This window comes from Xyrauchen texanus, chromosome 42 (assembly GCF_025860055.1).
Source record: "Xyrauchen texanus isolate HMW12.3.18 chromosome 42, RBS_HiC_50CHRs, whole genome shotgun sequence".
In the NCBI taxonomy this organism is placed as follows: Eukaryota; Metazoa; Chordata; class Actinopteri; order Cypriniformes; family Catostomidae; genus Xyrauchen; species Xyrauchen texanus.
In genome coordinates this window covers 13,637,372-13,664,679 of record NC_068317.1, presented here as the reverse complement: position 1 = coordinate 13,664,679, position 27,308 = coordinate 13,637,372, and the positions used below count along the sequence as shown (strand labels likewise).

At 40.6% G+C, this 27,308-nt stretch overlaps 2 protein-coding genes and 1 pseudogene across 2 annotated transcripts; 1 reads left to right on the top strand and 2 right to left on the bottom strand.

The window, feature by feature from the left end:
* Positions 1-653: 653 nt before the first annotated feature.
* Positions 654-9,183, bottom strand: LOC127634876 (charged multivesicular body protein 4c-like). The gene is made up of 5 exons (XM_052114605.1): positions 8,799-9,183; positions 6,611-6,788; positions 1,532-1,640; positions 1,122-1,248; positions 654-1,046 (listed from the first exon to the last, which is right to left on the bottom strand). The coding sequence occupies exons 1-5, from the start codon at positions 9,046-9,048 to the stop codon at positions 985-987; spliced, it is 726 nt and encodes a 241-aa protein (XP_051970565.1). The 5' UTR covers positions 9,049-9,183; the 3' UTR covers positions 654-984.
* Positions 9,184-9,609: 426 nt separating this feature from the next.
* Positions 9,610-24,104, bottom strand: LOC127634869 (E3 ubiquitin/ISG15 ligase TRIM25-like). Its single transcript, XM_052114594.1, has 7 exons — positions 24,001-24,104; positions 21,439-22,045; positions 19,722-19,817; positions 19,372-19,605; positions 15,464-15,611; positions 15,301-15,360; positions 9,610-10,654 (listed from the first exon to the last, which is right to left on the bottom strand). The coding sequence occupies exons 2-7, from the start codon at positions 22,027-22,029 to the stop codon at positions 10,092-10,094; spliced, it is 1,692 nt and encodes a 563-aa protein (XP_051970554.1). The 5' UTR covers positions 22,030-22,045; positions 24,001-24,104; the 3' UTR covers positions 9,610-10,091.
* On the top strand, positions 23,738-27,101 carry LOC127634817 (AN1-type zinc finger protein 1-like; annotated as a pseudogene).
* Positions 27,102-27,308: the final 207 nt, after the last annotated feature.

Below are 27,308 nucleotides of genomic sequence, written 5' to 3'. Positions count from 1 at the left end.
TTTTGTACTAAAATATAAGTATCTAGGGGACCCCCCTAAGTCTATTTTTTTTTTTACTTCTAATGGGGGGTCCTGGATTCCCCAGCCCCCCAATTCAAGCACTGTATCAAAGTAACAAATATCACTGCACCATGACACCACAACAGTTCTTTCTATTTAAGATATGGCAGGCCCTTTTAACAATTATTCCTCAAAACCAATATTTATTTTTTAAAACAGTGTAAGGAATTGTTAGTTATATAATTATATATTATAATTATTTATATAATTTTGACTTAACCTAATTTATTAACACTAAAGCCCTTACTGGAAGTGAATTGGGTTCGGTTTAAAAAAGTAAAATCACAAAAGTATAGCAACAACTTTTCCTGTGTAATGTTATATCCAAAACTAGGATTACAGGGTTTCGTTGTCATGACAACAAAGTTGTAATATTCTATATAACTTTACACAGATAAGGTTAGTAAGTTATTTTATCACACTAAAATCATTTACATGTAATTTTTTTGAAATGATGACTGTTTTGGAATTCATGGGCTGTCCCCATTCACTTCTACTCAGAGGAGAACAGGGTCCCACCATTTTCTCTACACTCTAGTCAAAACTGTTCTGTTAATCAAATAATTCAAATCATCTTGCTATATGTAGTTAATATCATTTTATTCTCATCCAAACACCAGTATTCAACATTTACATGTAATCAAAAATAAACAGTTCATGATCCTTCACTCATAAAATACTGCTATTTACACAAAGTTGACTCCAGCAAAGTAATCCTTCATTTTAAAGATCAACTCACATATGTAACAATCCACTATTTGTCTCAACTTCATTTCTCTACATTTTTTTTAAAAAGTTTTAACAATGTGACAAATTATTGGCAGTGCATGTCTATGATTTTGACAAGTGCATATGTACATATGTGAGAAAACAAGAGAATGCAAAGTGAAAAAAGAGAGAGAAAGTTTTGGTCTGTACTTCTGTCTAGGAAGCCCATGCAGCCAACCTCTTCATGCCGTGATCATCCTCCACTCTCTTCTTGGATGCTGAAAAAGTGAGAAACCAATAAGAAGTTTAGATAATATGTGCTGTACAAAATTATGAGTACTTTGCATACTTACTTGCAGGGTGCCTTGGTCTTGTGCTGGGTAGTTTGGAAGTCGGTACACTTGGTAATCTACCCATATTCTTCATACTTTCTTCTAGTTCTTCCTGTTCCAACTCTGCCAGCTCTGCCAACAATTCATCCTTTGAAAAATGAGAGAAATTATTATTAATCAGTCAACAAACTACACAGTGATACCCATCATTACATATGTGGAAAAAAGACATTTAACACCAAAACAGTAACTAAAACAATCTGTCTACCAATTTTCCTTTGTGTCTGACTAACCATGAGGAGCACAGCCCAGAATATCAATAGTAATATTTACATTTAGGCATTCCTTGCTTACCTACCTAGTGAAAGAACCATTAGAAGTCAACTCTGTGTTCATGAAATGTAAACATAAATTAATGCTGACGATAATACCTCATCAAACTGGTCACCAAAAGGTTGTGAGATGGCATCACTGATCTCCTGAGCGACTTCCTGCTGTTCTGTAATGTCCTGCATGAGGGAATCAATCTTATCCAGATCTCTTGAGAGAGCAAAAGAGAGAGATTTGCTCATCCACTGAAGCAGTTAGTTAACAGCACAATGAGGCCTATAGGTAAAACTGAATATTACTGATATGCCTGCCTAAAAAGTGCAAAAATAATGGCTTTTAAAATACGAATAGATTAGAAATTGCTATTGATCGTGAGCCAAAGAAAATTAGCATGTTATTAGCATGATACTAATACTGTAAGTTAATGGCCATATTTGTAATTGCATTAAAGAGCCCATATTATGCTCATTTACAGGTTCATAATTTTATTTTTGGGGTTCACTAGAATAGGTTTATATGCTTTAATGTTCAAAAAACACATTCTTTTTCTCATGCTGTACATTGCTGCAGCACCTCTTTTCACCCTCTGTCTGAAACGCTCTGTTGTAGCTCCTGTGTCTTTAAAGCCCCCCTTTCCGAAAAGCCCAGTCTGCTCTGATTGGTCAGCTGGTCCAGTCTGTTGTGATTTGTCAACCACTTAGAGCATGTGTCGGAAATGTAACGTCCCTTACCATAACCGAAGTAGCCCTTAGGCAGGCATTATGCAAATGTGTTACATAGTGACACAGCTAAGTCACGTAAGTAATGGCTGGACTGCAAATAGACGGTGGGCCGAGGGCCCGTATCTGCTTTACTTTTCGAAATGGATGATCCCCATGGAGGGAGAACCTGAATTTGTAAAGTTGGGACGGTTGTTTTATTCTCAACGATATGAAAAGTGTTGCCACTCCCATTTATTGCACATTTTCCTCCGAAATCATAATGCATGACCGTAAATATGCAGGCAAACGCGGTTGCCTACTATATCAGTCGAGCCAATAGCGTGGCAAGATACTGACATAGGATTATTATTAACCAATCAGATGTAGCTTATTTAGAACAGCTGTTACACGGATGATTCAGCTGTCAGACACGAGCAGCATCTGCGGCGGCAGCACAGTGACTATCGCCAAGGACATTGTTTTTGTGATTGTAAGTATTCATTTAATTAGAATATGATATCTATAAAAAAATTTTGTTTCGTACACTGTGTTGTTCAAACGTATGTAAGCGTCTCGTTAGTGTCGTTTTAAGTAGGGTAGTTTCAGCTGGCTAACTAGCAGTAGCTAGCATCATGCGAAACCATGATTTTGATGTCTTTGTGCCACAAAGTCACCTGAAAGAAGCTGCTGGTGTGCTGAAGGGTGTGTGTCTTCCAGGTTGGTCATTTCAGCCCAATATGCCGTCAAATACCTGGCATAATTTACTTTGTCACAGGCAAAAAACCAGGGCAGCATACTTTGCACAGTGGACAAATGGAGAGCCCAGTTCCCCTCTCTTGTTGCCCTGATGAAAAGAAACAAATCCTCCATCATGTCAAGGTATGTGCTCCAAAATGCGAATGTGTGGTTACAGTTGTTTTTCACCACAAATTCTTCATAACCTTGCAGTAATTGCTGAAATGTGTCTGATGTTAGCATGACCTTGAACTCTTCACAGGGAAAACAATCCTGCATATCTGTTGTTACTTTTAAAGCAGCTCCATTTTGTTCTTGTGTCAGTGTGTCCAAGTATGCCCACCAACGCAGTTTCTGGAGTGCTTCCATCAGGAGTTTGTGAGCCCGTATGCTCCTGTTGTAGTGATGGCCGGTGATCACTCCATCGATTGAGCCTGCTGCCACCAGGTCAGACTCGATCAAGATGTCCTGAAAGCCAGCATCACCATACAACTTTCCTATGCATGAAAGATATGCCATTGCTGTGTGGAACTCTCCCATCCTCACTACAATTCTCTCAGAGTAAGAATTTGTTTGCCAACGGATCTCTTGGGCCTTGGCATATATGGCTTGATCCATAACTAAAACAACTTCTTTTTGTTTCAAGCTGTCAGCAAAGGCAATTGAGCGGCTCAGGATGGTGTGGACAGTGTTGAGATCAGTCTGGCTGGCGTCAATCACTGGCAGGTAGCCAACATATGTAGATGACAGGACTGTGTCTTCCTTTAACATGATATTAAACCCTGTCCATCCAGGAAGGACTTTGCCCTGGGACTCAGGTAAAAAGAATGCAGCATCAATTCTTCTACCGGTAGTTTGGGCATATCTGTATTGGTCCTGCTGGAGATCTATCTTCAATGCAAAATTCTGTGGACCAGACCGCTTTCCTCTTGTGTAGGTTGAAAGATTCAGTGGAGGAGGATGAACAGACCGTTCTCGTGTTCTCTGTCTGGGTAATGTGTCTGATAAGGATGCTGTATAACTGTTTATGGCCCTCTGAATTATTATACCATTGGTGTTATGTGTTGTCCCTTTACCTAAAAGAGTTTCCTCTCCAAAGTCATTATTATCCCAGACAAGAGTCACAGGCACTTCAGCATTGATGTTTTCAGGGATGTATATTTCTCCTCTCTCCATTTGTAGGTGAGCAAGGGCAGTATCATGCTCAAGGACCTGGGATTGGATGAGCAGTGACCCAGACCATTTAACAACCCTATAAGCTGTGCAGAGCCAGTCATATGCCGAACTGCCATTGCAAGTGAGCACTGTTTTGGCATGAGCCACCGTCCTCTGGTTGCCAAGGTAATAATGTCCTGACAAGTGGACGCTATCTTGTCCTCTGAAGTGACATCAACACGTTCATCTGATGGTTGTAATGACATTCCTGATGTCCATGCAATAAAGTTAAAAAGTTGGTGAGGCACTAGACTTTTTGATGTCTTTTCTATGATTTCTTTGAGTATCATTGCTGCATGATATAACACCCGAGAATCATTTGTGTTGATGGTGGCATTTTCAATAGCTTCTTGACTTGTCATTTCTCCTTCACTTTCTTCAGATGAGGAGGAAGCAGAGGAGACAGCAACTTCATGCACAATCTCGTCAGCTGACAGATTGTCCACATATACAAGATAGGTTGTGGATGCCTTCAGGAACTTCAAGAAGGGATGAGACTTTTGAAGTCTTGCCTTAAGTGAATGTGCCTTATAAGCTGCAATGTTCACTCCCTCTGTTTCTTCCACAGTTTTTTTGAATAGCAAATTCAGCTTTGACAGTTGAAGCACTTCGCGGTGTTTTAAAAGCCTCTCCTCAATGACTGTTTTGCAGAAGTGCTTGTATCCATTTTCATATATGTTTGTTTCTGTTCTCTCATTTTTTTTATGTGGTCAGGTACCGGGTATAATCTCGATAGCAGGTGAAGTGATACCGTGCTTCACTAGCCACCAAGTCCCTGTCTTGGATATGGAGAAGGAGAGACTCATCCCTTCTCCCTTCAGCGGCGAGAAGCAATTTCCCGGCATAGAGTGTTTCACACTGTGTTAGTTTTTCTTTGAACCTTGTACTTCTCATGTTTGCAAATAATGCATTGTACTGGAAGCAGGTGTGGGGCCTGCTTGGACGTGAAGAGATCACTGGCATTAGACCTCAGAGCCTGTGTTTTTACTGGAGTTGCCTCACCATCCTCCGCCTCTACCACTAAAACAAAAGTGCAAAACAATAGATTGAGGTTCTGCACCCTTCCCCACATCACTGATTAAAGAAAAATGGTTTGTAACTTTCAGCAGGGGAAAACTCATGCTCCATATATTGGTTTCATCTGTTCCCTTAACATGGTTAATAAACCAGTTTCACAGTGTTCAGGTGTCTGGCCTTGTTGATGTTAATAATGACATAATTGGAAGGGTACATTTTTGCAGGATGTTTTTATTATATTACGGTTAATACACTGTATATAACTATATTATTTGTACTATTATACTGTTATGTGCAGTGTAGTAGCAGTAACTGTATGTGTTTGTTCATACTGCATATCCATTTCTATTATGCACATTTATGTAATTTATATTACTGTAAAACATAGTACTTTCTTAAATGTATACTACTGTCTACACTGTACCGAATGTCTTAAACTGCACCACCTATCTGTACAATATAATACTGCACTGTATGTCTTTTACTGCACCTCCTGTCTATACAATATAATACCAACCTTCATTTGCAGTTTCTCCAACTAATACTGCCTTCTCTCTAGATGAATACTGTCTTCTTCTATATTTAGGCTATTTTAACATTGTATCCTATGGTTTTTATAATGTTGTGTTTCCAAGCAATACCATGGATCAAATGTGTGAAATCAGAACGGTATATTTATTAAAGATTACAACGAAATGACAGGACATCGTATGACAAAAGATGGTTACATAAAATAAAAACAGTGAAAATGCATAACGTTACCTCTACATTCACATTTTGTGTCAAACTGAATATGTAGCATAAGTGGGCAAAATGAGGTAACAAGTTCAATCTTTCCTGGGCTAAAAGCACTTCTCGAAAAGATGTGCACAGACAGCAACTTCATATCAGCGCGCCAGTGTGTTGACAAACGCGTCACCAACACCGACACTTTCCCACGCACGCTATTGGATGAAGGCAACAAATACGTCATGCATGTCGGACCCCACACATAGCCGCCTGCTCTATTCGGCGGGAAAATAACCTGGAGAAAGTTACCGATATTATAGTAATGTGCAAAGTATGTGAGTGGCAACTATTTGTATTTGCTTTGTTGAGAATTGTAGTGGTTATATATAAAAAACTGGGTAATCCATCCCCAGAGATCGTCTGAAAACATGAAATCTCCCCTCGGCCCACCGTCTAAAACCAGGCGTTTCAGGCACTTCAGGAGCAGTGTTTTCTATGGGAGAGAGTAACTCTCTTTGATGTGGACTTTGTGCTTTGTAACAAAAAGCATAATAGGGCTTCTTTAATTTTAATGGCAGATTCTATCTTACAAAGGTAACTTGTAAGAAAGTGCACATACTGTTTTGTGATTTCAGCAAGTAGCTAATAATACAAATCAAACACTATGAAATTGTACACAGAAATGTAACAGTCCAACAATCAGAGCACTATCAGAATAAGCAATGATAATTGAGTTTATAGTGAATGATTGATAGTGTGAAGAACAGAAATGATGACACTCACATGTTCTGGTGAACCCCTTTGATGGCTTTGGCAGCGTAACCCATGTTCTTCAGTACCTCTGTGTTTGTGGTGGCGTTCTCCAGAGCTTCTCGCTGGAACTCAATGGTGGACAGAGTCCCATCGATCTGTATTAACTGCTGCTCGAAGCGTTTCTTCCTCTTAAGAGCCTGAAGTGCAGCTGAGATAGAGACAAGATGGTCAACATTAAAGTCAATGTTGACACCACTATCTCATCTAACCAGTATAAAGCATCTTATTGTTGTCATTATCATCAACATCAAACATTTCAATGAACAAATTAAAGACAATTGACTAGGTTATAGTTTATATAGGTTTTTAGGATATATGCTGTTGATCATTCAAAACATGATCAGCTATAATTAAAGTCATTTTTATTTTGAACTCTTTGTACCTTTTAGACCATTTTTGCCCCATCTGCTCCCTTTTACCTTGCAATGCAAGTCAACAGGTTCCAAATCTTTTGAAGCTCAAATTGCAAATTAAGACAGCATAAAAGTAATCCATACGACTCCAAATCCATGTCTTCAGAAGTCATATGATAGGCGTGGGTGAGAAACTAGGGCTGGGTAAACTATTGTTTTTCCTATTATTCGTGATCTTCATTTGATTTTCGATTCTTAAATCCCAAGATCAATCTTTAACTCAATGCGCAACCCTCTACTACAATGAGAGGAAATCACTCGCATTTGCAACACAATTTCACGCTATGTGACTAAAGTGAATATTTTTGGCAACAGGCTGGAAAATGTTTACATTTCACTCACCAGTAATTGTGTAGTTTAGTCATGAAGTGTTCAGCAGCGAGATCCTTTCACAGCATGTAGAGACTAAAAGTTGTTCCATGTAATGTGTGTCCAAGACGAGATCATGCAACCCAATGACATTGAATACGGTCTCTTTTAATATTGTTTCTGTTCTTTACAGTCAATTGTTAATCAAAAACAAAACAAATTTTTTTATTTTTTTTATTCAAATCATGCATCGCACAGATGAGGTGAAGCCATTTGAGTCCTCTCTAGTTAACATGCACTCATTTAAAGGTGCTGTTTTACAGAAATGCCGTTCTTTGTTAAAGACACAGTACCGGTTTTAGCACGTGTTCAATAAATCAATGTAAATACTTGTAAAAAGTGCAAATTTTGCAATTTAATAATAAATGTGTAACAAAAATAATATAGCCAATGTGACCAAAATGATGAAAAAGTAATAAAATATAATTTGTAAAATTATTAATTTCAAAATGCACCTTGTTAAAAAGGTCCCATGTATGATTTAAAAGCATTAGCTAGGAGCTAATTTATTTTATATGCAAGCAAAAGGGACATTATAATTGAAATAAACCCATATGAATCGAATTCAAATCAAGACCTTGTGTATCAGAATCGAAAAGAATTGGGAAATCTGTATCAATACCCAGCCCTATGAGAAACAGATCAATGTTTAAATCAAATATAATTTTTTTTCATTAAATCTCCACTTTCAAAGAGCCATCCCAAATGCTCTTCTCACCAAATAGTTCTTCTTTTGATTTTGGTAATTCACATTCTTCATGCATATCGCCACCTACTGGGCAGGAAGGAGAATTTATAGTAAAAAAAAAAGGACTTAAACATTGATCCGTTTCTCACCCACACCTGTCATAATGCTTCTGAAGACATGGATTAAACAACTGGAGTCATATGGATTACTTTTATGCTGCCTATAAATGCTTTTTGGAGCTTCAAAGTTCTAGCCACCATTCATTTTAAGTTTGTGTTCAGCAAAAGAAAGAAAGTCATACACATCAAGACTTAAATTTGAGACATTTTCATTCTTCAAAGTGAGAGAAATATTTTGAAAACATGGGTGAAAACTACATGTTGATGTAGGCGTACAAAGAGAAGATTGGCAATAAGGAGTGTCCAGCTGGGCAGCATGCTTTTGGTGTAACAGGGCGTTACTCCACAGAAACAAAAGCCATGTTTCAGATACATGTTTCATTGGGGTGTTGGTACACTTTCCAAATGTATATCATTTCTCATTCATGGACAGATTATTTAACTCTTATTTTTTTCCTCTCAATTCTTCTCACATTTACAATTGATTATAAAAATACTTTTGGTGGGAGAAAATTATTTTAAGACTGTAACACAAACACGTTGGCTACATCATCCTAATTTCTGTTTACCTCTTTTGCTTTTGGTGCCATTCTTCTTGGCAATCGTGATCTCCTGCTCGATTCTGCTCTCTAGGTATTGCTGTTTTTTAGTTAGCATCGCCTCTGTCTCTCTCAGTCGGTGGATGGCCTCCTGGGGTGAAGGACCAGACCTGGACCGGTGGTGCCGAGATCTAGAGCTTGATCCAGATCGAGAACTGGGCCTGGAGCTGGACGAGCTTGAAGAGGATCTCACTTTAAACAACTTTGAAATTGTACTCATTTTTTAAGGTTTGCTTTAAATTCCAGTTAAAGATGCTGCTGGTTCAAAATACCAAGTTGATACAGTATCCCGAGAGAAAGTGACAATTCTTGATTGTCTACTTTTGAGACCTAATTCAAAACACCGATACGCCAACCCCTATCTTCTTGAAATTCAACACCTATGCGCAGGTAAATTGCTCCACACTACTGTCTCTTTAAGACACGCCCATAGAAATAGAGCGAGAGAGAAAGGCACATAGCTGAGAGCAACAAATGGGCGTGGCATATCGGCCCTGATCATTGGTCAGATAGATCTAAATAACAATTCTCGATTGTAACTTTTTATTATATATTTTTACTTCATTGATTTGTCCGTGACATTATTCAGGTGTATAGTATTTTTTTTTAAACTGACATGGCATGTAAGTTTTACACTGTGGAGCAAAATTATATCAAGTGTAATCATAAAGAAATATGAATAATGTACATTTTCACTGTATAGAAATTTTCATTTGGGCGTTTAAATGTAAAAACAAACAAACCAAAAAACAAGGTAAGAGACATTTTGGATGTTGTCACATTTATTTCCAAAGAAATTAATAAATTATATGAAATAAAAGTCATAAGGCCTGTACTTCATAAGTCATTAACAAAAGATCAAATAGGAATTTATTTAAAATCAAATGAATCAATCAACACGTTTAATGTTTCTATAATTTAACGTTTGGTCATTCCATTTTAAGGCAGTAAAAGTACAACTGTAATTCTGAATAATAGGGTGCCAGTACTTTGAGCATGGACACTTGCTCAAAGACAAACTGCTGCTTGGCCCCATTAAAATGCCTCAGTAATGCATTACCACATACTCACAGACTCAGCAACAGTTAGGTTAAACCCAATTCTGCATCTTTGGAAAAGCCATGCTACTCTATACAGTGCTGTAAGCATAACAATACTCAGAAGAAAAAAAAATAATGTCATTGTTTAAAAATGTAATTGTTGGAGTGAAGGGTTTAATCATATTATGAGGTTGAGCTCTCTGTTTCAGATTTGTCATGTAGGTCAAAGTTGTGGTTTAACATTATTTGTATCATCTACATTGATACATCTACACAATTTCAATGTTGAGCCCTCATTTAACCAAAACGCTGGATAGAGTGGTTGAGTGAATGTGGTCTGGACACTGTGGATGAGGGTCATTGTGTCAGAAACACTATAGAAGGACAGAGTTCCTGCACTGTGATCCACATACACTCCTATTCTACAGGAGCTGGACACTGCAGGGAGAGCAGTGCGTTTGTTATTGTAATAGAATGAGCAACTGGAGTCAGAGCAGTACAATCTCCAGGATTGATCATTACATCCAAACTTACACTCATCACCCTTCCCCTTCCTGGTGATGCTCTTATATGTCACAGATATACCCACCACACCGCTCCGCTCAACCTCCCAGTAACAGCGTCCGCACACGCTCTCTCTACACAACACCTTGTAGAAATAATCAAATCTGTCTGGGTGATCAGGATACTGCTGAACTGTATTAGTGAAAGTAGCCACTCTGTTCTCCTCAGACAGACAGATGTTCATTTGCACTGTGTTTGGATCCAGAGAGAGCAGACTGGAATCTGATAAAGATAAAATGCAAAATATTTTAAAGTGGTTTGTCCAGTATTTCCTACAAACATATTTCCTTGGGTTTGAATTTGTTCATTCTAAGGCAAGAGCCATTGCATCAGTATAACATAACACTTATACAGCATATCTATATGTGGACATATATCATATGTATATTTTAGATTTTCTGTGTTTCTATTTTTCTTTTATTTATTATCTTAGCCATCTACAGTCTAATGGTTCCCAAGTGATGAATTCAGAACTAGTTCATGTGAAAGCCTTTCTATGGTATACTCTCATGGCCCCAGCACACTAATGGAGAAGTTCTTCTTCGTTCAGAGCTAAAAGAAAGTTAGAAACAGCTGAGCAACAACAAACTGTTTGTGAACATTCAGAAACCGGCCATGCAGCTAGAGGCATTTAGAAGTACCATACATTTCAATATGAGTACGCACAAGACTACATGTAAAACATCAACTAACATGATATTAAAATGTGTTATCAATGGCTTTATACCTCATGTTATGAGTAGAATTCACACAAGATCAATAAGAGTAGCTGTTTTAACTACACAGTGATTATATAAAGTAATATACTGTTTATGCAGTAGATAATGTGTAAGTAGATAATGTTGTAATATTGTAATACACACTATACACGGCCATATTATGCACTGATTAGGGTTGCCATGGTGTACGGTGTTACCGGTTTTTAGTACAAGTTAGTTACTGGTACAAGGGACAACATCGGTGTGAAGTTTTATACTGGTGGAAACATTATGAATGGAACTTCCATTATCAATACAATAGCCTAACAAATAGAATAGCTTTAAATAAAGAATAGTTGCTTAATTAAGAGTTTGCAACCCCTGATAAATGAACCTAAATAACGCATTGAAAGCCAGATGTTCTTTACCAGTGTATCAAATTACACAGGCAGCAAATTACATGCACTGACAGAAGACGTTCAATTGCAGGTAGCGAAACTAATGTGCATGGTGGGTAACTGTGAGAAGTCTCGGATTCGGAATGACACAGGAAATGCTGTTTGACACTCAGATACATGCTTTAAGAAACGTTTAAACGTTTAAAGCAGTCAGCGTTTAAACCTCACGGAGGCATAATTAGCCTAATACGGGACCAGGTTTGTAGTATCATGACCCGGCCCCGCCCTCCGCCCTGCCACAGTCACGTAATTTCTATACGCCAAGGTATAATGAAAAATAAGCTAGATCTTTTTTGGATTCAATTAATCACAATAAGGTTATCTCAGAAGAAGATAAACAAGCTTGTAATTATAGCATCTCTCAAACAGACATCCTACAAGAGTAGTATAAGAAATGTGTCCACTTTCTTGGTCAAGGTTTTTGCAGACAGTTTAGGGATGGAAGTACTTCCGCCAAGTATGACACAAGGAATCATTATCTTAGTACCAAAACCCAATAGAGATGGGTAATGTTTAGAGAACTGGCACCCAATTACCTTTCTAAATAATGATTATAAAATTGTAAGACGTTCATAATACTATCATAGACGAATCACAATTAGAGTTTAGGGGAAACATTTAATCACAAAAAATGTAAGGTTAGTTTTATTTTTATCTCACGATAACATTTAGCTCTTTCTTGATTTATTTAAAGCTTTTGATTCACTTGAACATACTTTCATCTTAAAAACTCTTGCAAAATTTGGATTCGTTATAATAATAGTATCCAGTCAAGACTTAGAGAAACATGTTTATGCATTTATCAAAAGCAGGGTGGATTACTCTACTCACTGGCCTTCCCAAAATGACCATTAGACAACTGCAGTTCATTCAGAATGCTGCTGCCAGGATTCTCACCTGAACCAAAAAATCTGAGCATATTACTCCAGTCCTCCGGTCTCTCTCAGACCTCTCAGATCATCACGATCAAGTCAGTTAGAAATACCAAGGGTTCTCTCAAAACAAGGTGAAACAGTGTTTAGCTATTATGCCAACAGCAGCCTGGTACCAGCTTTCAGAAGAGGTCAGATGTGCTCCAACAGTAGCCACATTCAAATCCAAACTGAAAACACATCTGTTTAACTGTGCATTTATTAACTGAGTACTGTGATGTACTTACAGACTGCACTGCAACATTTTATTAAATTATTCTTTTTAATTTCAGTTTTATTCATTTACTTTTATATATATATATATATATATATATATATATATATATATATATATATATATATATATATATATATATATATATATATATATTTTTTTATATATCTATATATATCTTCCATGTGGGCTGTGTTGTGTTTGGTTGCATCATGTCGGCACACATGTGTTACCTCTCCAGGGTGATCATCACATTGACTTGTCATGTGTTATGGTTCTCACCAGTGTCTCATTTGTCTGGTCATTAAAAGTTGTGATGTTTCCTCTATGTGTAACATTCCAGGGAAAAATCAGATTACATACCTAGGAATAATAGTTACTAAAGACCAAAATACAAGGTGAAGATAAAATTTGAACTCACTTGTAAATGTAGAAGAAATAAATTCTTGTGTAACACTTATGTAGCTTTTTCCTTGGAAGTTAAAGGGTTGCTGAGAAAATTTTATAAAATTGTATACAGTTGTATTCAACAGTGTGATAGTGAGCAAACATGCAGTGTTAGATAAATACCGGCAAAAATATGTGCATATTATGTGTGTCTATATTACTTAACCGTAGCGATGGTTAGTTTTTAGATAAAATATGATTTTACGTTAGTAATTTAGGAGAACCAACAATCATACATCAAAGAAGAATTATATTTTACCATTATTGAGAGGATAAAATGAGGATCCACTCTTCCAGTGTCACTGTCTATAAGCTCCTTCTGAAAACAGCACACTGCGCACTCAGGTACATTTAGAATTTCCAACGTAAAAAATCTAGTTTTATGTTAGTATGAAAAAACACCAGGGGACCCCCACGATACATTATTTTGGCCTTATGGAGGTCTTAAGCCAAACAGTGCTTCAGGTATTTTAGAGCTCTTGGTAGCACCCCTGACCATTCACAGTGCCCATTCACAGTGAGGGGGCATGTGCCCCCTCAGATTTCTGAGCCAAGAGGATTTTCATCATTCCAGCACTGCTTCAGAGATCGCGTTCTCAAGGAAGGTCGAGCACGGCAGGAGCACTACGGGAAAGTGTGGTGTTATGATAAAAACAAACAAATTTATTGCATCAACTTCAGTGCAGTTAACATTGGCTAACTATGATCTCTGTGGCACAGTCAGTCAATTTGGGGATGGGGGCGTGGTCGTGTGTCTGTTTGCAGGAGAGAGGGAGTGGTGTGGCTCGTCAAGTTGGTTGACATAATTTCTAACAGCTGTTTCTTGTTACAGTGATAGCGGGGAGAGACTTCAAAACAGCCAAAACATGCCAGAGAGCTGAGAGAGAACGGCACAAGGGTGCAGCACCTGGCGTGCCTTATTGTGTGTTGTATTATTTTACTGTGAAGCTGAAGAGTTCAAGAAGTTTTGTTAACGGAGTGTTTTTGTGACATTGAACTGACCGAAAAAAGAAAAGCCCCGAGAAGGCACTCAAGGAGTCTGAAGGCAGAAAATAAAAAGCCTACCTGAAGTGTGCCACTGCTTCTGCCGATATGGCACCTGAGGCATATCGGCAGAAATGTATACATATATGCATATGGCCAGACAGCAGGAAGTTGTATTTGATAGGTGGCTAGCAGCATGTGAGGTCTACACTTTACAAGAGTTACGGCAGCTCATGTTGATGGAGCAGTTTAAGGCAAGAGTGTCTAGACGTTTGGAAGTTGGACGTTTGGATGTTGTGTGTAACACAGTTTAATGGAAAGGAGGAGGTGAGAACTGCCGTCTCCGGTTGCCTTTATCCCTCTCGGGCTTAATCAGCCTAATTAGGGGCCGGGTGTGCGGAATCACGGCCCAGCCCTCCCTCCGACCTGCCACATTCCTCCCTTGTTCTCTCAGAACACTTCTCTAGTGGATGACAGCCACGCCTCCTCCGGCCCCCGCAATTTCGGTGGACGGAATTGCAGAATCACGGCCGTGTGTGCGGAATCACGGCCCGGCCCCGCCATGACTGCAACTTTGACCAATCTCCTTAAAAGGGGGGTTAAGTTTGAGTGGTCTGTGGAATGTGATTGCCTTGGATAAGGTTAAAGCCATTTTGTCACATGAACCAGTACTGAAAGCTCCTCATTTAATTTCTCTGTCCCTTTTAAGTTAGACATTGATGCTTGTGATGTTGGGGTGGGAGCCTTAATACAGTCTGATGCTTTGTGTATAGTTAAGCCTGTGGCATACTTTCTAGGAAACTTACCAGCTACCAGAAAGCATACTTTACAATTGAGGGGAAGCCCTGGCTTTAGTATTTTGCTGTACAGTATTTTGAGGTCTATTATAAAACACATTCTTTATCTAAAGAGTTTATAGTTGCAATTGACACATATACCCATAATATCAGAACCATATTATTTATGTCAGGCTAGAAGCTGGCAAGAGTGTAATAATAACATTGACAATTAGGAATTGTTTTCAATCAAGGCAGCACAAGAGGTTTGTGTGTGTGTGTGTGTGTGTGTGTGTGTGTGTGTGTGTGTGTGTGTGCGTGCGTGCGTGCGTGCGTGCGTGTGCGCTAAGATAACTTACAGTGTATGAACTCCTTTCTGATTTTAGGCTCTTTGGGAGCAATGATTTTTCTGTATGTTACTATGGAATAAACAGACATAATTAGTGTTCCCATGTATAAATAATGTGAATCCCTTCCATATTCATATTTTCTGGTGGGTAAACTGAGCGACTATTACTTTACCTCCGTCCGATATTTTTCCAAACTCTTCTTTGCAGAAATCTGCCAGTCTGGAAACAGATTTTCCCACATCATCAAAAGAAAAGAGAGAATTGATAGTGATACTGGATGCATATGTAGATTCAGGAGGAACAGAGAAAGACTTGAAAATCTACAGAGAGAAAATGAATACATTTTAAACACACAGAAATGTAATATAAGTGATTAATTATCTATAGTTAATTGTTACATATACCTTGTCTTGTTTTACCATTGCCCCTTTGTTTACCTTTTTTGTCCCTTTTTTCATTCCATAGTTTTCACTTTTGTCCCTTGTTTTGTTCCATAGTCTCCTTGTCAGCGTTGGTGTTCTCTGTCATTGTTTTCACCTGTCCCTCGTTAACTTGCCCTTTGCCTCTGTTTATTCCCTCGTCATCTTGTTGGAGTTCTGTCTGTTCATTGGTCCCTTGTTCCTGTGTTCATGTATTTATATCCTGGTTTTTGTTTCAGTCCTTGTCTTTCGTTGAACGTTGTTAGCCCGGTGTGTTTTCCCTGCCCGTTTTCCCAGTGTTGTGTTTATTTCCCCATTGAGGGATTTCCTTTGTGTTTGTTTGATTTTGTTAAATAAAGTAAGCTTGCGCTTAGATCCAGTCTCCTCGTCTGCCTTCGCTGCCTTCTGTTCACAACAGAACGAAAGACCCACATATGGATCTAGCGGCTTACTGTAAGGAGCCTGTGTCCATGCCTTCCACGGTCAGCGAGCCAGCGCCCACGCCTGTCACGGTGAGCGAGCCAGCGCCCACGCCTGTCACGGTGAGCGAGCCAGCGCCCACGCCTGTCTCGGTGAGCGAGCCAGCGCCCACGCCTGTCACGGTGAGCGAGCCTGCGCCTACGCCTGTCACGGTGAGCGAGCCTGCGCCTACGCATGTCACTGTGAGCGAGCCAGCGCCTCGCGACCTCTACCGTCCCAGAGCCAGCGCCTGCGCCTCTACCGTCCCAGAGCCAGCGCCTGCAGCCTCTACCGTCCCAGAGCCAGCGCCTGTAGCCTCGACCGACCCAGAGCCTTCCTGGGCTTCGCCCGCGGCCCGCCGTCCGCAGCTCATCCTTCTACGGCGTCAGCCTCTCGAGAGCCTCCGAGCCTTCTAGGACTCCTCTTCCAGAGTTTCCGGGCTCCTCCACTTGAGCCTCCCGAGCCTCCCAGAGCTCCGCCTCTCGAGCTTCCCAGAGCTCCACCTCCCGAGCCTCCTACGGCTCTGTCCCCAGAGACTCCAGAGCCTTCTTGGGCTCCGCCGTGGCCCGCCGTCCGCAGCTCCTCCTCCCTCGGCGTCTGCTTCTCCAGTTCCCTGAGCTTTCCAGAGCTCCTCCTCCCGAGCTTTCCAGAGCTCCGCCTTCCGAGCTTCCTAGAGCTCCGCCTCCTCCCGAGCTTTCCAGAGCTCCGCCTCCCGAGCCTCCGAGCTTCCAGAGCTCCGCCTCCCGAGCTTTCCAGAGCTCCACCTCCGAGCTTCCTCAGGCTCTGTCCCCAGAGACTCCAGAGCCTTCTCAGGCTGCCTCCACAGTCCAAGCTCCTCCTCCCAGGCTGCTTCTCCAGTTCCCGAGCTTTCCAGAGCTCCGCCTTCCGAGCTTTCCAGAGCTCCGCCTCTCCAGAGCTCTCTCGAGCCTTCCAGAGCTCCGCCTTCCGAGCTTCCTAGAGCTCCGCCTCGAGCTTCCAGAGCTCGCCTTCGAGCCTTCCAGAGCTCCGCCTTCCGAGCTTTCCAGAGCTCCGCCTTCCGAGCTTTTCAGAGCTCCGCCTTCCGAGCTTTCCAGAGCTCCGCCTCTCGAGCCTCCCAGGGCTCCGCCTCTCAAGCCTCTCGAGCCTCCCAGAACTCCGCCCCTCAAGTCACTCGAATCTTCTAGGGCTCCGCCCCTCAAGCCTCTCGAGCCTTCCAGGGCTCCGCCTCCCAAGCCTCTCGAGCCTTCCACGGCTCCACCTCCAGAGCCTCCTACGGCTCTGCTCCCAGAGACTCCAGAGCCTCCTACGGCTCTGCCTCCCGAGCCTCCTACGGCTCTGCTCCCAGAGACTCCCGAGCCTTCTAGGGCTCCGCCTCTAGAGCGTCCTATGGCTCTGCCTCCTGAGCCTCCCTCAGCTCCGCCTCCAGAGCCTCCTACGGCTCCGCCCCAAAGCCTCCTGAGCCTCCCACGGCTCCACCTCCTGAGCCTCCAGAACTTCCCACGGCTCCGCCTCCCGAGTCTCCAACGGCTCCGCCTCCCGAGCCTCCTACGGCTCCGCCCCCAGAGCCTCCTACGGCTCTGCCTCCCGAGCCTCCTACGGCTCCGCCCCAAAGCCTCCTGAGCCTCCTACGGCTCCGCCTCCTGAGCCTCCTACGGCACCCCCTTCCTCGGCTCCGCCTCCTGAGCCTTCCTCGGCTCCGCCTCCTGAGCCTTCCTCAGCTCCGTCCTCAGAGCCTTCTAGGCCTCCTGACCCGGCCCCTGTCCTGTGGCCTCCTCCCAGGGCCCCTGACCCTGTTCCTGACCTGTTGCCTCCTCCCAGGCCTCCTGACCCGGCCCCTATCCTGTGGCCTCCTCCCAGGCCCCCTGACCCAGTTCCCGTCCTGTGGCCTCCTCCAGGCCTCCTGACCCAGCCCCTGTCCTGTGGCCTCCTCCCAGGGCCCCTGACCCAGTTCCTGACCTGTGGCCTCCTCCCAGGCCTCCTGACCCGACCCCTGTCCTGTGGCCTCCTCCCGAGCCCCCTGACCCAGTCCCTGTCCTGTGGCCTCCTCCCAGGCCTCCTGACCCGGCCCCTGTCCTGTGGCCTCTTCCCAGGCCCCCTGACCCTGTTCCTGTCCAGTGGCCTCCTCCCCGGTCCCCCGAACCTATCCTTGCCCTGTGGCCAGCTCCCAGGCCTCCTGAACCCATCCTTGCCCTGTGGCCAGCTCCCAGGCCTCCTGAACCCATCCTTGCCCTGTGGCCAGCTCCCAGGCCTCCTGAACCTATCCTCGCCCTGTGGCCAGCTCCCAGGCCTTCTGAACCTATCCCTGCCCGGTGGCCAGCTCCCAGACCACCTGAACCAGTCCTTGCCCTTTGTGCCCCCCAGGACTTCCTGCCTGCCCTCTGTGCCCCCCAGGACTTCCTGCCTGCCCTCTGTGCCTCCTTGGACTTCCTGTGTGCCCCCTTGGACTTCCTGCCTGCCCTCTGTGCCCCATTGGACTTCCTGCCTGCCCTCTGTGCCCCCTTGGACTTCCTGCCTGCTCTCGTGCCCCCCCCCGGTCTGCCCGTCTGCTCCTGGTGTGTTTTTTTCTTTTTCGGATCGTCTGGAATCCGATCCTTGAGGGGGGGCTCTGTTACATATACCTTGTCTTGTTTTACCATTGCCCCTTTGTTTACCTTTTTTGTCCCTTTTTTCATTCCATAGTTTTCACTTTTGTCCCTTGTTTTGTTCCATAGTCTCCTTGTCAGCGTTGGTGTTCTCTGTCATTGTTTTCACCTGTCCCTCGTTAACTTGCCCTTTGCCTCTGTTTATTCCCTCGTCATCTTGTTGGAGTTCTGTCTGTTCATTGGTCCCTTGTTCCTGTGTTCATGTATTTATATCCTGGTTTTTGTTTCAGTCCTTGTCTTTCGTTGAACGTTGTTAGCCCGGTGTGTTTTCCCTGCCCGTTTTCCCAGTGTTGTGTTTATTTCCCCATTGAGGGTTTTCCTTTGTGTTTGTTTGATTTTGTTAAATAAAGTAAGCTTGCGCTTAGATCCAGTCTCCTTGTCTGCCTTCGCTGCCTTCTGTTCACAACATTAATTAACTAACTCCTGTCAACTTAAAAAACCCACTATATTTAGTTTCACCTCAACTGTGTTCTTTAGTCCCCTACATCATACCCACAAGATTATAATTACAGTAAAATTAACTCTCTCTATTGACTAGACCTTGTTATTGTTTACTGTCCTGCTTATCAGAACTCTGTTACCTGCAGGAAATGGATGTGATCATTTGTGTGTGAAAGCTGCTCCAGCTCAGCGTGTTTCCTCCTCAGATCATCAATCTCCTGCTCCAGTTGCTTCAACACTCCTTCAGCTTCACTCACTGAAGTCTTTTCCTGATCTCTGATCCGCTGTATCACCTCAGAGCAGCTTCTCTCAATAGAGAGGATCAGCTCAGTAAATAGCTTCTCACTGTCCTCCACTGCTGTCTTTGCAGAGCGCTGTTAAATACACAGCCTGTTACCAATAGTATGCTTCAGTGAGAGTGAAAAATTACTTCAGTCAGACACTTATTTAGCAGCCAGCTGAATTCTTCTCCTCTGCTCAAAAAACTCACCTTATGAGAGTTCACAGCCTGTTTCATCTCCTGAAGCTTCTTCTCGCTCTTCTGGATTCTCTGTTGGTATTTTCTTTGTGTCTCCTCCAAAAGCCTCTGTTGGAAAATCAGACTATTGTAAGTTCAAAAATTACAAAGAACAAATTTGCAGAGAAACTATATTTCTTCAAGATTCTGATTGGATGAGCTAGGTTGCAAAATGTTTATAAACACACACTTAGCAACCACACACAGCTTACAGTTAGGTTAATGAACTATATTTATTCCAATAATTATAATTAATAAAAGTATTTATTGAACTAAAAACACTCCTTACCTATGTACCTGTAACACATGGCCTATCGCGGCTAAATAGAGCTTAACGGGTGGGTTCCGGAAGTAAAAAATTCTATACATTTTTACCAAATGCAAAGATTCTTTTAACAATAACTTATAAATATTTAAAGACAGACCCACCATTAGCTCAGAGGTTGTCACAGTCTCCATCATGTCTTCCAAGGACTCTTATTTTGAAGTTTTCCCCTGGACTACATCTCCCAGAATTCACTACCACCTGTTCCCTATCATCCACACCTGTCCTCCATTCCATCATCTGCCCTTGTTTGTATAAATACCCTCCTGTTTTGTTCTTCCATTGTCAGTCCTTAAAGTGTTGCATTGCGCTAGCATGTTTAGCATTATTGTTTTGTTCCACTCCAGCATTTATTATTACAATATTGAATGTATTCAATCCTGTGTCTCCTCTCTTCATCTCCAAGTACCCAACGTTACACAATAGTGAACTACATAAAATGTATGGTAAACAACTACACTATCCATGATGCAGCAGGTAAAGATATATTCACCAATCAGAGAAGTGCAGCCAACAAAGCATGCCAAACCCACTTATCAAATAAGTCTCCCTTCACCCTCAAACTAGTAAAAAAACCGAATTGCAATAAACTTATAATATATAGTTTCTATACTTGTAATCAACAACAAAATCAATAGTTTTATTTGTTTCCATGTTTTTTCATCCAGATTGAAGTTTATTCCCTTGTGAAAGCAGTAAGTGCACAATCTTGTGCTGTTGAACATCAAAGTTTGTAGTGTTGTGATTCACCTCAGAGCTGGTTATTTAGCTTTTTATAAAGGATTTCTGAAATCCCTATGGAAAAAAATTAATGGAAAAAATATTTCCAGAACCCAGGCAGGTAAAAAAGTGGGTGGGCACTGTTGGCTTTATAACTTTCTTGTCATTTTACATAAGAGTTGTTACAATTATTAGTAATATTTGTTATCTCTATTTTTAAAGCTTTATACTATGGTGGCCCAGGTGTGCACAACACAACAAAATTAGCAAAGCAAGTACAAGCTGAAATAAGCTACAGCACAAAACAAAATTAAGCCACATCCAAAAGCCACAAATTAGCTTCATTTTGTTGTGCTGCAAATTAATTTGTTTGTGTTGTGGTTTATTTGAGGAGTTTTCAACTTTTGTTTGCTTTGCCAATTTTGTTGTGCACCTCTGGGCCACCATACCTTTTGCCCTTATAGTAAAGCTTCCCATTGTGCCTCGACTTAGACGATATTTGTATTCTTATTATTTACGACCACTTTATAATAATATTAGGAACATATTTAACATAATACATTTATATTTCTTATTTAATATACAGTCAGCATTTAACATCCATCAATATACCATGTACTGTAAGTGTCTTCTGACAGTTCTTACCTGTTTCTCAGTCCTCTCCTCCACAGCAGTCACAGTATCATGATTTTTGTGTACATCCATTGTACACAGATAACAAATGCATTGCTGGTCAGAACGGCAGTAGATCTCCAGCTGTTTATCATGTTTTCTGCAGATCATCTCTTGTAGTCGTCCAGTTGCATCAATTACATTGTGTCTCTTACCTTTAAATAAACTCTCATGTTGCTCAAGGTGATTTTGGCAGTAAGAGTTCAGACACACTAGACAGGACTTTACAGCTTTGTGTTTTCTCCCAGTACAGACGTCACACTCCACATCTCCAGGTCCAGCGTAACACTGAGCAGGAACAGTAGCCTGAAGTCCAGTCTTCTTCAGTTTCTCCAACATTTCAGCAAACACCACATTCTTGCCTAAAGCTGGTCTTGGACTGAAGGTCTGTCTGCACTGAGGGCAGCTGTAGACTCCATTCTGATCATCCTGATCCCAGCAGCCTGTAATACAGTCCATACAGAAGCTGTGTCCGCAGGAAATGGTCACTGGATCCTTCAGTAGATCCAGACAGATTGGGCAGCTGAACTGGTCCTGAGCCCATAAAATACTAGCTTCTGCCATTTTTCATCAAGTACACCTACGGACAGAGAGACACAATCACCTAACCTCAACAGCACTTAAGTTTCAGTTTCCGTGAAAGAGAAAGTGTTAAAATAGTTTCCTGTGTTTGAGATCTGTGTGCAAGACATATTGTTTTGTGTGACAGGTGTGACCAAGGGCATAGATTTGGCTTGAACACACGTTTCCATTGATCATGGTATAAATATTATGGGGTTAGTTTCAAACAAAAATGAACTCCATCTGAATGCCCATAAACATACTTGGCAGGACAGAATTTAATATAAAGTGCGGGGTGAAAAGTTTCACATGCATGTGCCGTTGTCAGGGTCCTCTAAAAGCAGGCAGGTGCTATTTCCTGGATTCTGCCCACAAACAGTAGTACTATACTATATTCAACTTATTAAAATTGACCTGATTGATTATTGAAGTGATTATTTATCATAATCATAATCACGGAATTATACTGGAATATTATTGTGGACGTAAACGTGGTGACTCAATTTGTCCATTGTCACTTTTGACGTGTAGGTTTGTAGGATCGTCCCGTATTTAAAGATAAAATGATGCATCCCGTATTGAATCAATTTGTCCCGTATTTAATCTGGTCAAATAGCGTCATGGTGAAATTGTTCCAGATCGCCAAATTAACATTGATATAAATTGGAAAATTTGCCTATGGTTGGTAAAGGACCGTCTGAAAAGTCCACAAATGGTGGTAAAACTGTGGAGTTTTTTCTGTATAAATGTTCAATAAGATCAAACAATGTATAAATACAATCATAAAGACAAGTACAGGTTAAGGAAAAATTTATAAACCATCCAAAATGTATACATAAATAAGATAAAGAAGACAATAATCGAAACAAATTTAAATAAATATAATTTTAACATATGAATTATGTTTTTCTTTTTCTTTTTTTTTTTTTTTTTTATAGTCACGGGTCAGGAAAGTTCTATTTTTAGCATATAAGAAAGGATATTCCATTTTTTTTATTTTTTTTATTACTAATGTATATTAACTCGCATTTCTTGCTAAAACTGCGGAGGATGTGGTTATGGGCTGTGATCCCCACCCCTTCAAAACGTGGGAACCCTAGCTACTCTCTCACCATGTAAACAGGAATAAGGGAAAAAATAGAAGTAATCTACTTTGCTTGGACGCCTAATAGCCTAATGTTTGATAAGGTTATTGTTATGAAAGTTGGAAAAAATTGTGGCATGGAATCTGGAAAACAATAAGGTATGATCAGTATAATTATTTAATTAAAAAGTGTTCAGACGGGCTGGTTTGAGTATTTCTGTAACTGTTGATCTCCTGCTACTTTCACGCACAGCAGTCTCTAGAATTTACTCCGAATGGTGCCAAAAAAACTAAACAAAAAAACATCCAGTGAGCGGCAGTTCTGCGGATGGAAACACGCCTTGCTGATGAAAGAGGACAACGGAGAATGGACAGAATGGTTTAAACTGATAAAGTCTACAGTAACACAGTTAACCGCTCTGTACAACTGTGGTGAGAAGAATATCATCTCAGAATGCTGTTATGAGATGCGGGTTGGTGCTGTTTTGGCAGCATGAGGGGGACCAACACAATATTAGGCAGGTGGTTTTAATGCTGTGACTGATCAGTGTATATATATGTATATATATGAATATTGTTTGTCAGTCAGTGGTTGCTGACCAATCAGACAATTGCATCCAACAAAGCATGCCAAACCCACCTATCAAGTCAGTCTCCCTTCACCCTCAAACTACTTTTAAACCTTGTAGAACTTGTAAAATAAGGTAGGCAATCCGATATGAGAAATTGTACTCATTTAATTCATTAGTGTTTTCTAAATTCATGTAACACTATGTCTCTTGTAGTGAATATTATAGATGTCATTCAAATTATTTCACTAATAAAACATGTTATGTTTACATAATCCTGACCTAGTATCCTGATCTAATACACACTGCTCCTATAAATACCTGACTGTTTTCCTCTGTTCTCAGGCATCATCATCAAGATGACCATAAGTGAGAAAAGCTGGAGACACCGAAGCCTCGCATGGCAGCAACACAAGAACTGGTGCAGAAAATAGAGGGTCAGTTCATGGGGCTTCATTTGTATTTCCTTCACTTGAAATCAAAATTGAACTTATATACTTTTGTAATACGTGTTTCTGGTGAAATCAGTAGAAAGAAAATCTTTCATTAAAATGTCATAAATTGCTCTGCCTTTGAAACAACGTTCAATAAATGCCAAGCTCAGTCGGCAGCATTTGTGGCATAACTTTGATTACCACAAAAATATATTTTGGACTTGTCTCTCTTTTTCTTAAAAAAAAAGCTACAATCTAGGTTACAGTGAGACACTTACAATGGAAGTTCAATCCATAAATGCTGAAATACTCACATCTTAAAAGTGTAGTCACAAGACATAAACAATATACATGTTTACATGATTTTAGTGTGATAAAATCACTTAATAACCTTTTTTGAAAGTTATAGTTATAGCCTTTGTTGCTATGACGATATTATGCCCAAAACAATAAATTGACTGAAAAAAATGACCATTTAAACCAATTTATAGCTCAAATAATACATGAGTTAACAATAATTAATGTAAGTGTTTTTATAAAATTCTAAGCTTCACATTTATGCCTTTCTAAAATACATTGATATACTCTGAAAGGAGAACTTGACCTTCATGCTCACGTGCCAGCCAAAAAGCTTCCTCCAAAATGTATTCCAGGGGTGTTTCAGCAGGGTAGTTGTCCTCCTCTGTTGGCAACAAACTCGTATTTTTATCTGGCTCCATTCTGGTATGATCCATACCACATTGAAACTGAAACTGGTTGCTGTTTCATGTTGACAAACCCATTTGGATTACAATTGTCTTTTGCTGGTATCACAAGTCGGGTGACAATCCTTTTTGTGTACTTACTCCTCTTGTCCACATGAGGGCAGAAGATACTTACATTAATGCCAGTCTTGAGGGCTCGTGACAATCACAAAACTTCATAATAATTTCTAGGATATTTCCAACAGAGTCAAAGAAGAATGCCCCAGAAGGATAAGGCAGAAAATTAGTGAAAAATGCTGCAACTGCTGCAAAAGTTGCTCTGAGGAAGATTAAGATGCATGCATCCGGAGACAAAGGCCTGGTACAGGTACTAGAGCAAAACCTATACCATAGTGCAACTTTCATGGAAGTTACCTCTATATCTCGATATAGTAATATCCCCTGAAATTCCTGTTATAATCTCCTCTTCAGACAGAGACTTATTTCCAGGTGTTTCTGCTAAAAGAAGCTAAAGACTGAAGTTTGCCAATGTTCTTCAGCTCCAAATAGTGTCGGCAAAGTAGTGGACTTTGCTGCATCTCAGGCCAGTCTGACGAATAACATTAATGTCAGCTAAGTTCAGTCAACAGAGCACTACATTAACTTAGTTCAAAATGTGTTATTTGGTGAATTCACTCTCAGCATTAACATGCCACTTTTGTTATTTTAAGTATTTAAAAAAACGCATACAGAATGCGCCTTGTGAGAGACTGACAAACTCAGTTAAAAATGTATTTATTATGAGAGTAGACCAATAATAGGCTTTTGTTCAATAATGTTGAAATAAAACACACAATGAACTCTGTTTTTGTGACCACACTAGGCGATGTGCTACACGCAACAACCGTGTGCTGCGTCTTATGCTATTTTCGTGAGAGCGCTAATTTCAAGCGCAATTTACGTGCCAATGCATAGCGCAAGTGGGCGTAGTTGGGAGTGTTTGCGCTGTCTGTGGGTGTATGCACACAAACTGTGGGTACATTGTATGTTATGAAGTGGTGCAAAACGCATATTGCTATATTCCTGAGAAATAGGTAATTGCGCTAGAGAACTACGTCTAATCTCGGCGCAAAATCTAAACTAATTTCCTGCATTTGCAGTTTGGGGATTCCACCAGCAGATGATATCAAAGAGCTATTGATCACTTTTAATACTAGACATGATTTGTGTATCAGTAGATCAGTATGATTAATAATAATAATGGATTTCGCCAACACACTTGTGTCTAGAATTAGCACATGCTTGCATGAAAACACAAAAACTTCATGGCCATGTCCACTGACTTATGATGTATTGCATAGCACTGTGCTTTAGGCATAGACATATTATATTTATTTAAATTATCATATATTAAATTATATTTATTTTGGGGACTTTCTCAGCAATTATTGATATATGCAATTTAATTTGATTCATTAATTGGCACATCATGTACTGCAATTAATTTGATTAAAAATTGAAATTTTTTGACAGCCCTTGACATTTTTTTTATTAAATAATTTGTAAAATAGGATTATTTTTGGCAATTGTTTTTAAAACTTACATTATAATTAATATAATAATAATTCCTTACATTTATGTAGCACTTTTTTGGGCACTCAAAATGCTTTTCGTCATTGGGGAGAATCTCCTCAACCACCACCAGTGTGCAGCATCCACCTGGATTATGCGACAACAGTCATAGTGTGCCAGAATGCCCACCGCACACCAGCTTTTGGTGGTGAGGAAAGTACAGCGTTGAGCCAATTCATATGTATAGGGGATAATTAGAAGGCCATGATAGATAAAGGGCCAGTGGGCAAATTTGGCCATGACACAGGGGACACAAATTTACACCCCCACTCTTTATGAGAAATGCCATGGGTTTTTTATTACCACAGAGAGTCAGGACCTCCGTTTAACATCGTATATGGAAAACGGAAATAAGTGTACCTCAGGGAAACTACATTTTAAATATGTATGATTTGACCCCTTTTAAATTACTAGTGAAATCAGCTACTTAATATTTATGCTTTTAATATATTAACCACTACTATATGGTTCTATTATCATTGCATAATCTGTCCAGAAATTGTGTTTGTGTCATACTGAAATGGGGGAGTCCTTTATGATGGACGTCTGCCTACAGTCACTGCTCTCCTACTCTGAGTTTCTTCTCCACTATGGAGGCAATGTCATTCTGGAGTACCTGGAGAATGACAGCATTGAAATGGATGATGTCACTGTGTATGTTCTGTCCTCCTGATAAAAGATTCCGAAATCTTCTTTCAGAAGAGAGCTATAAAATTAAACAGAAAGTGTTACATTGATAACTGAAGGATTGTGGTTTAAAGACTCATTGGATTAATGCAATTGTGTGCTGAATTGAGTAAGATAGAGACTTACTAGAAACTAGTGCTTCAAAGGATTTGTCCATGTTTGGAAAAGAAAGCCATTGTTCGTATATTCTGCA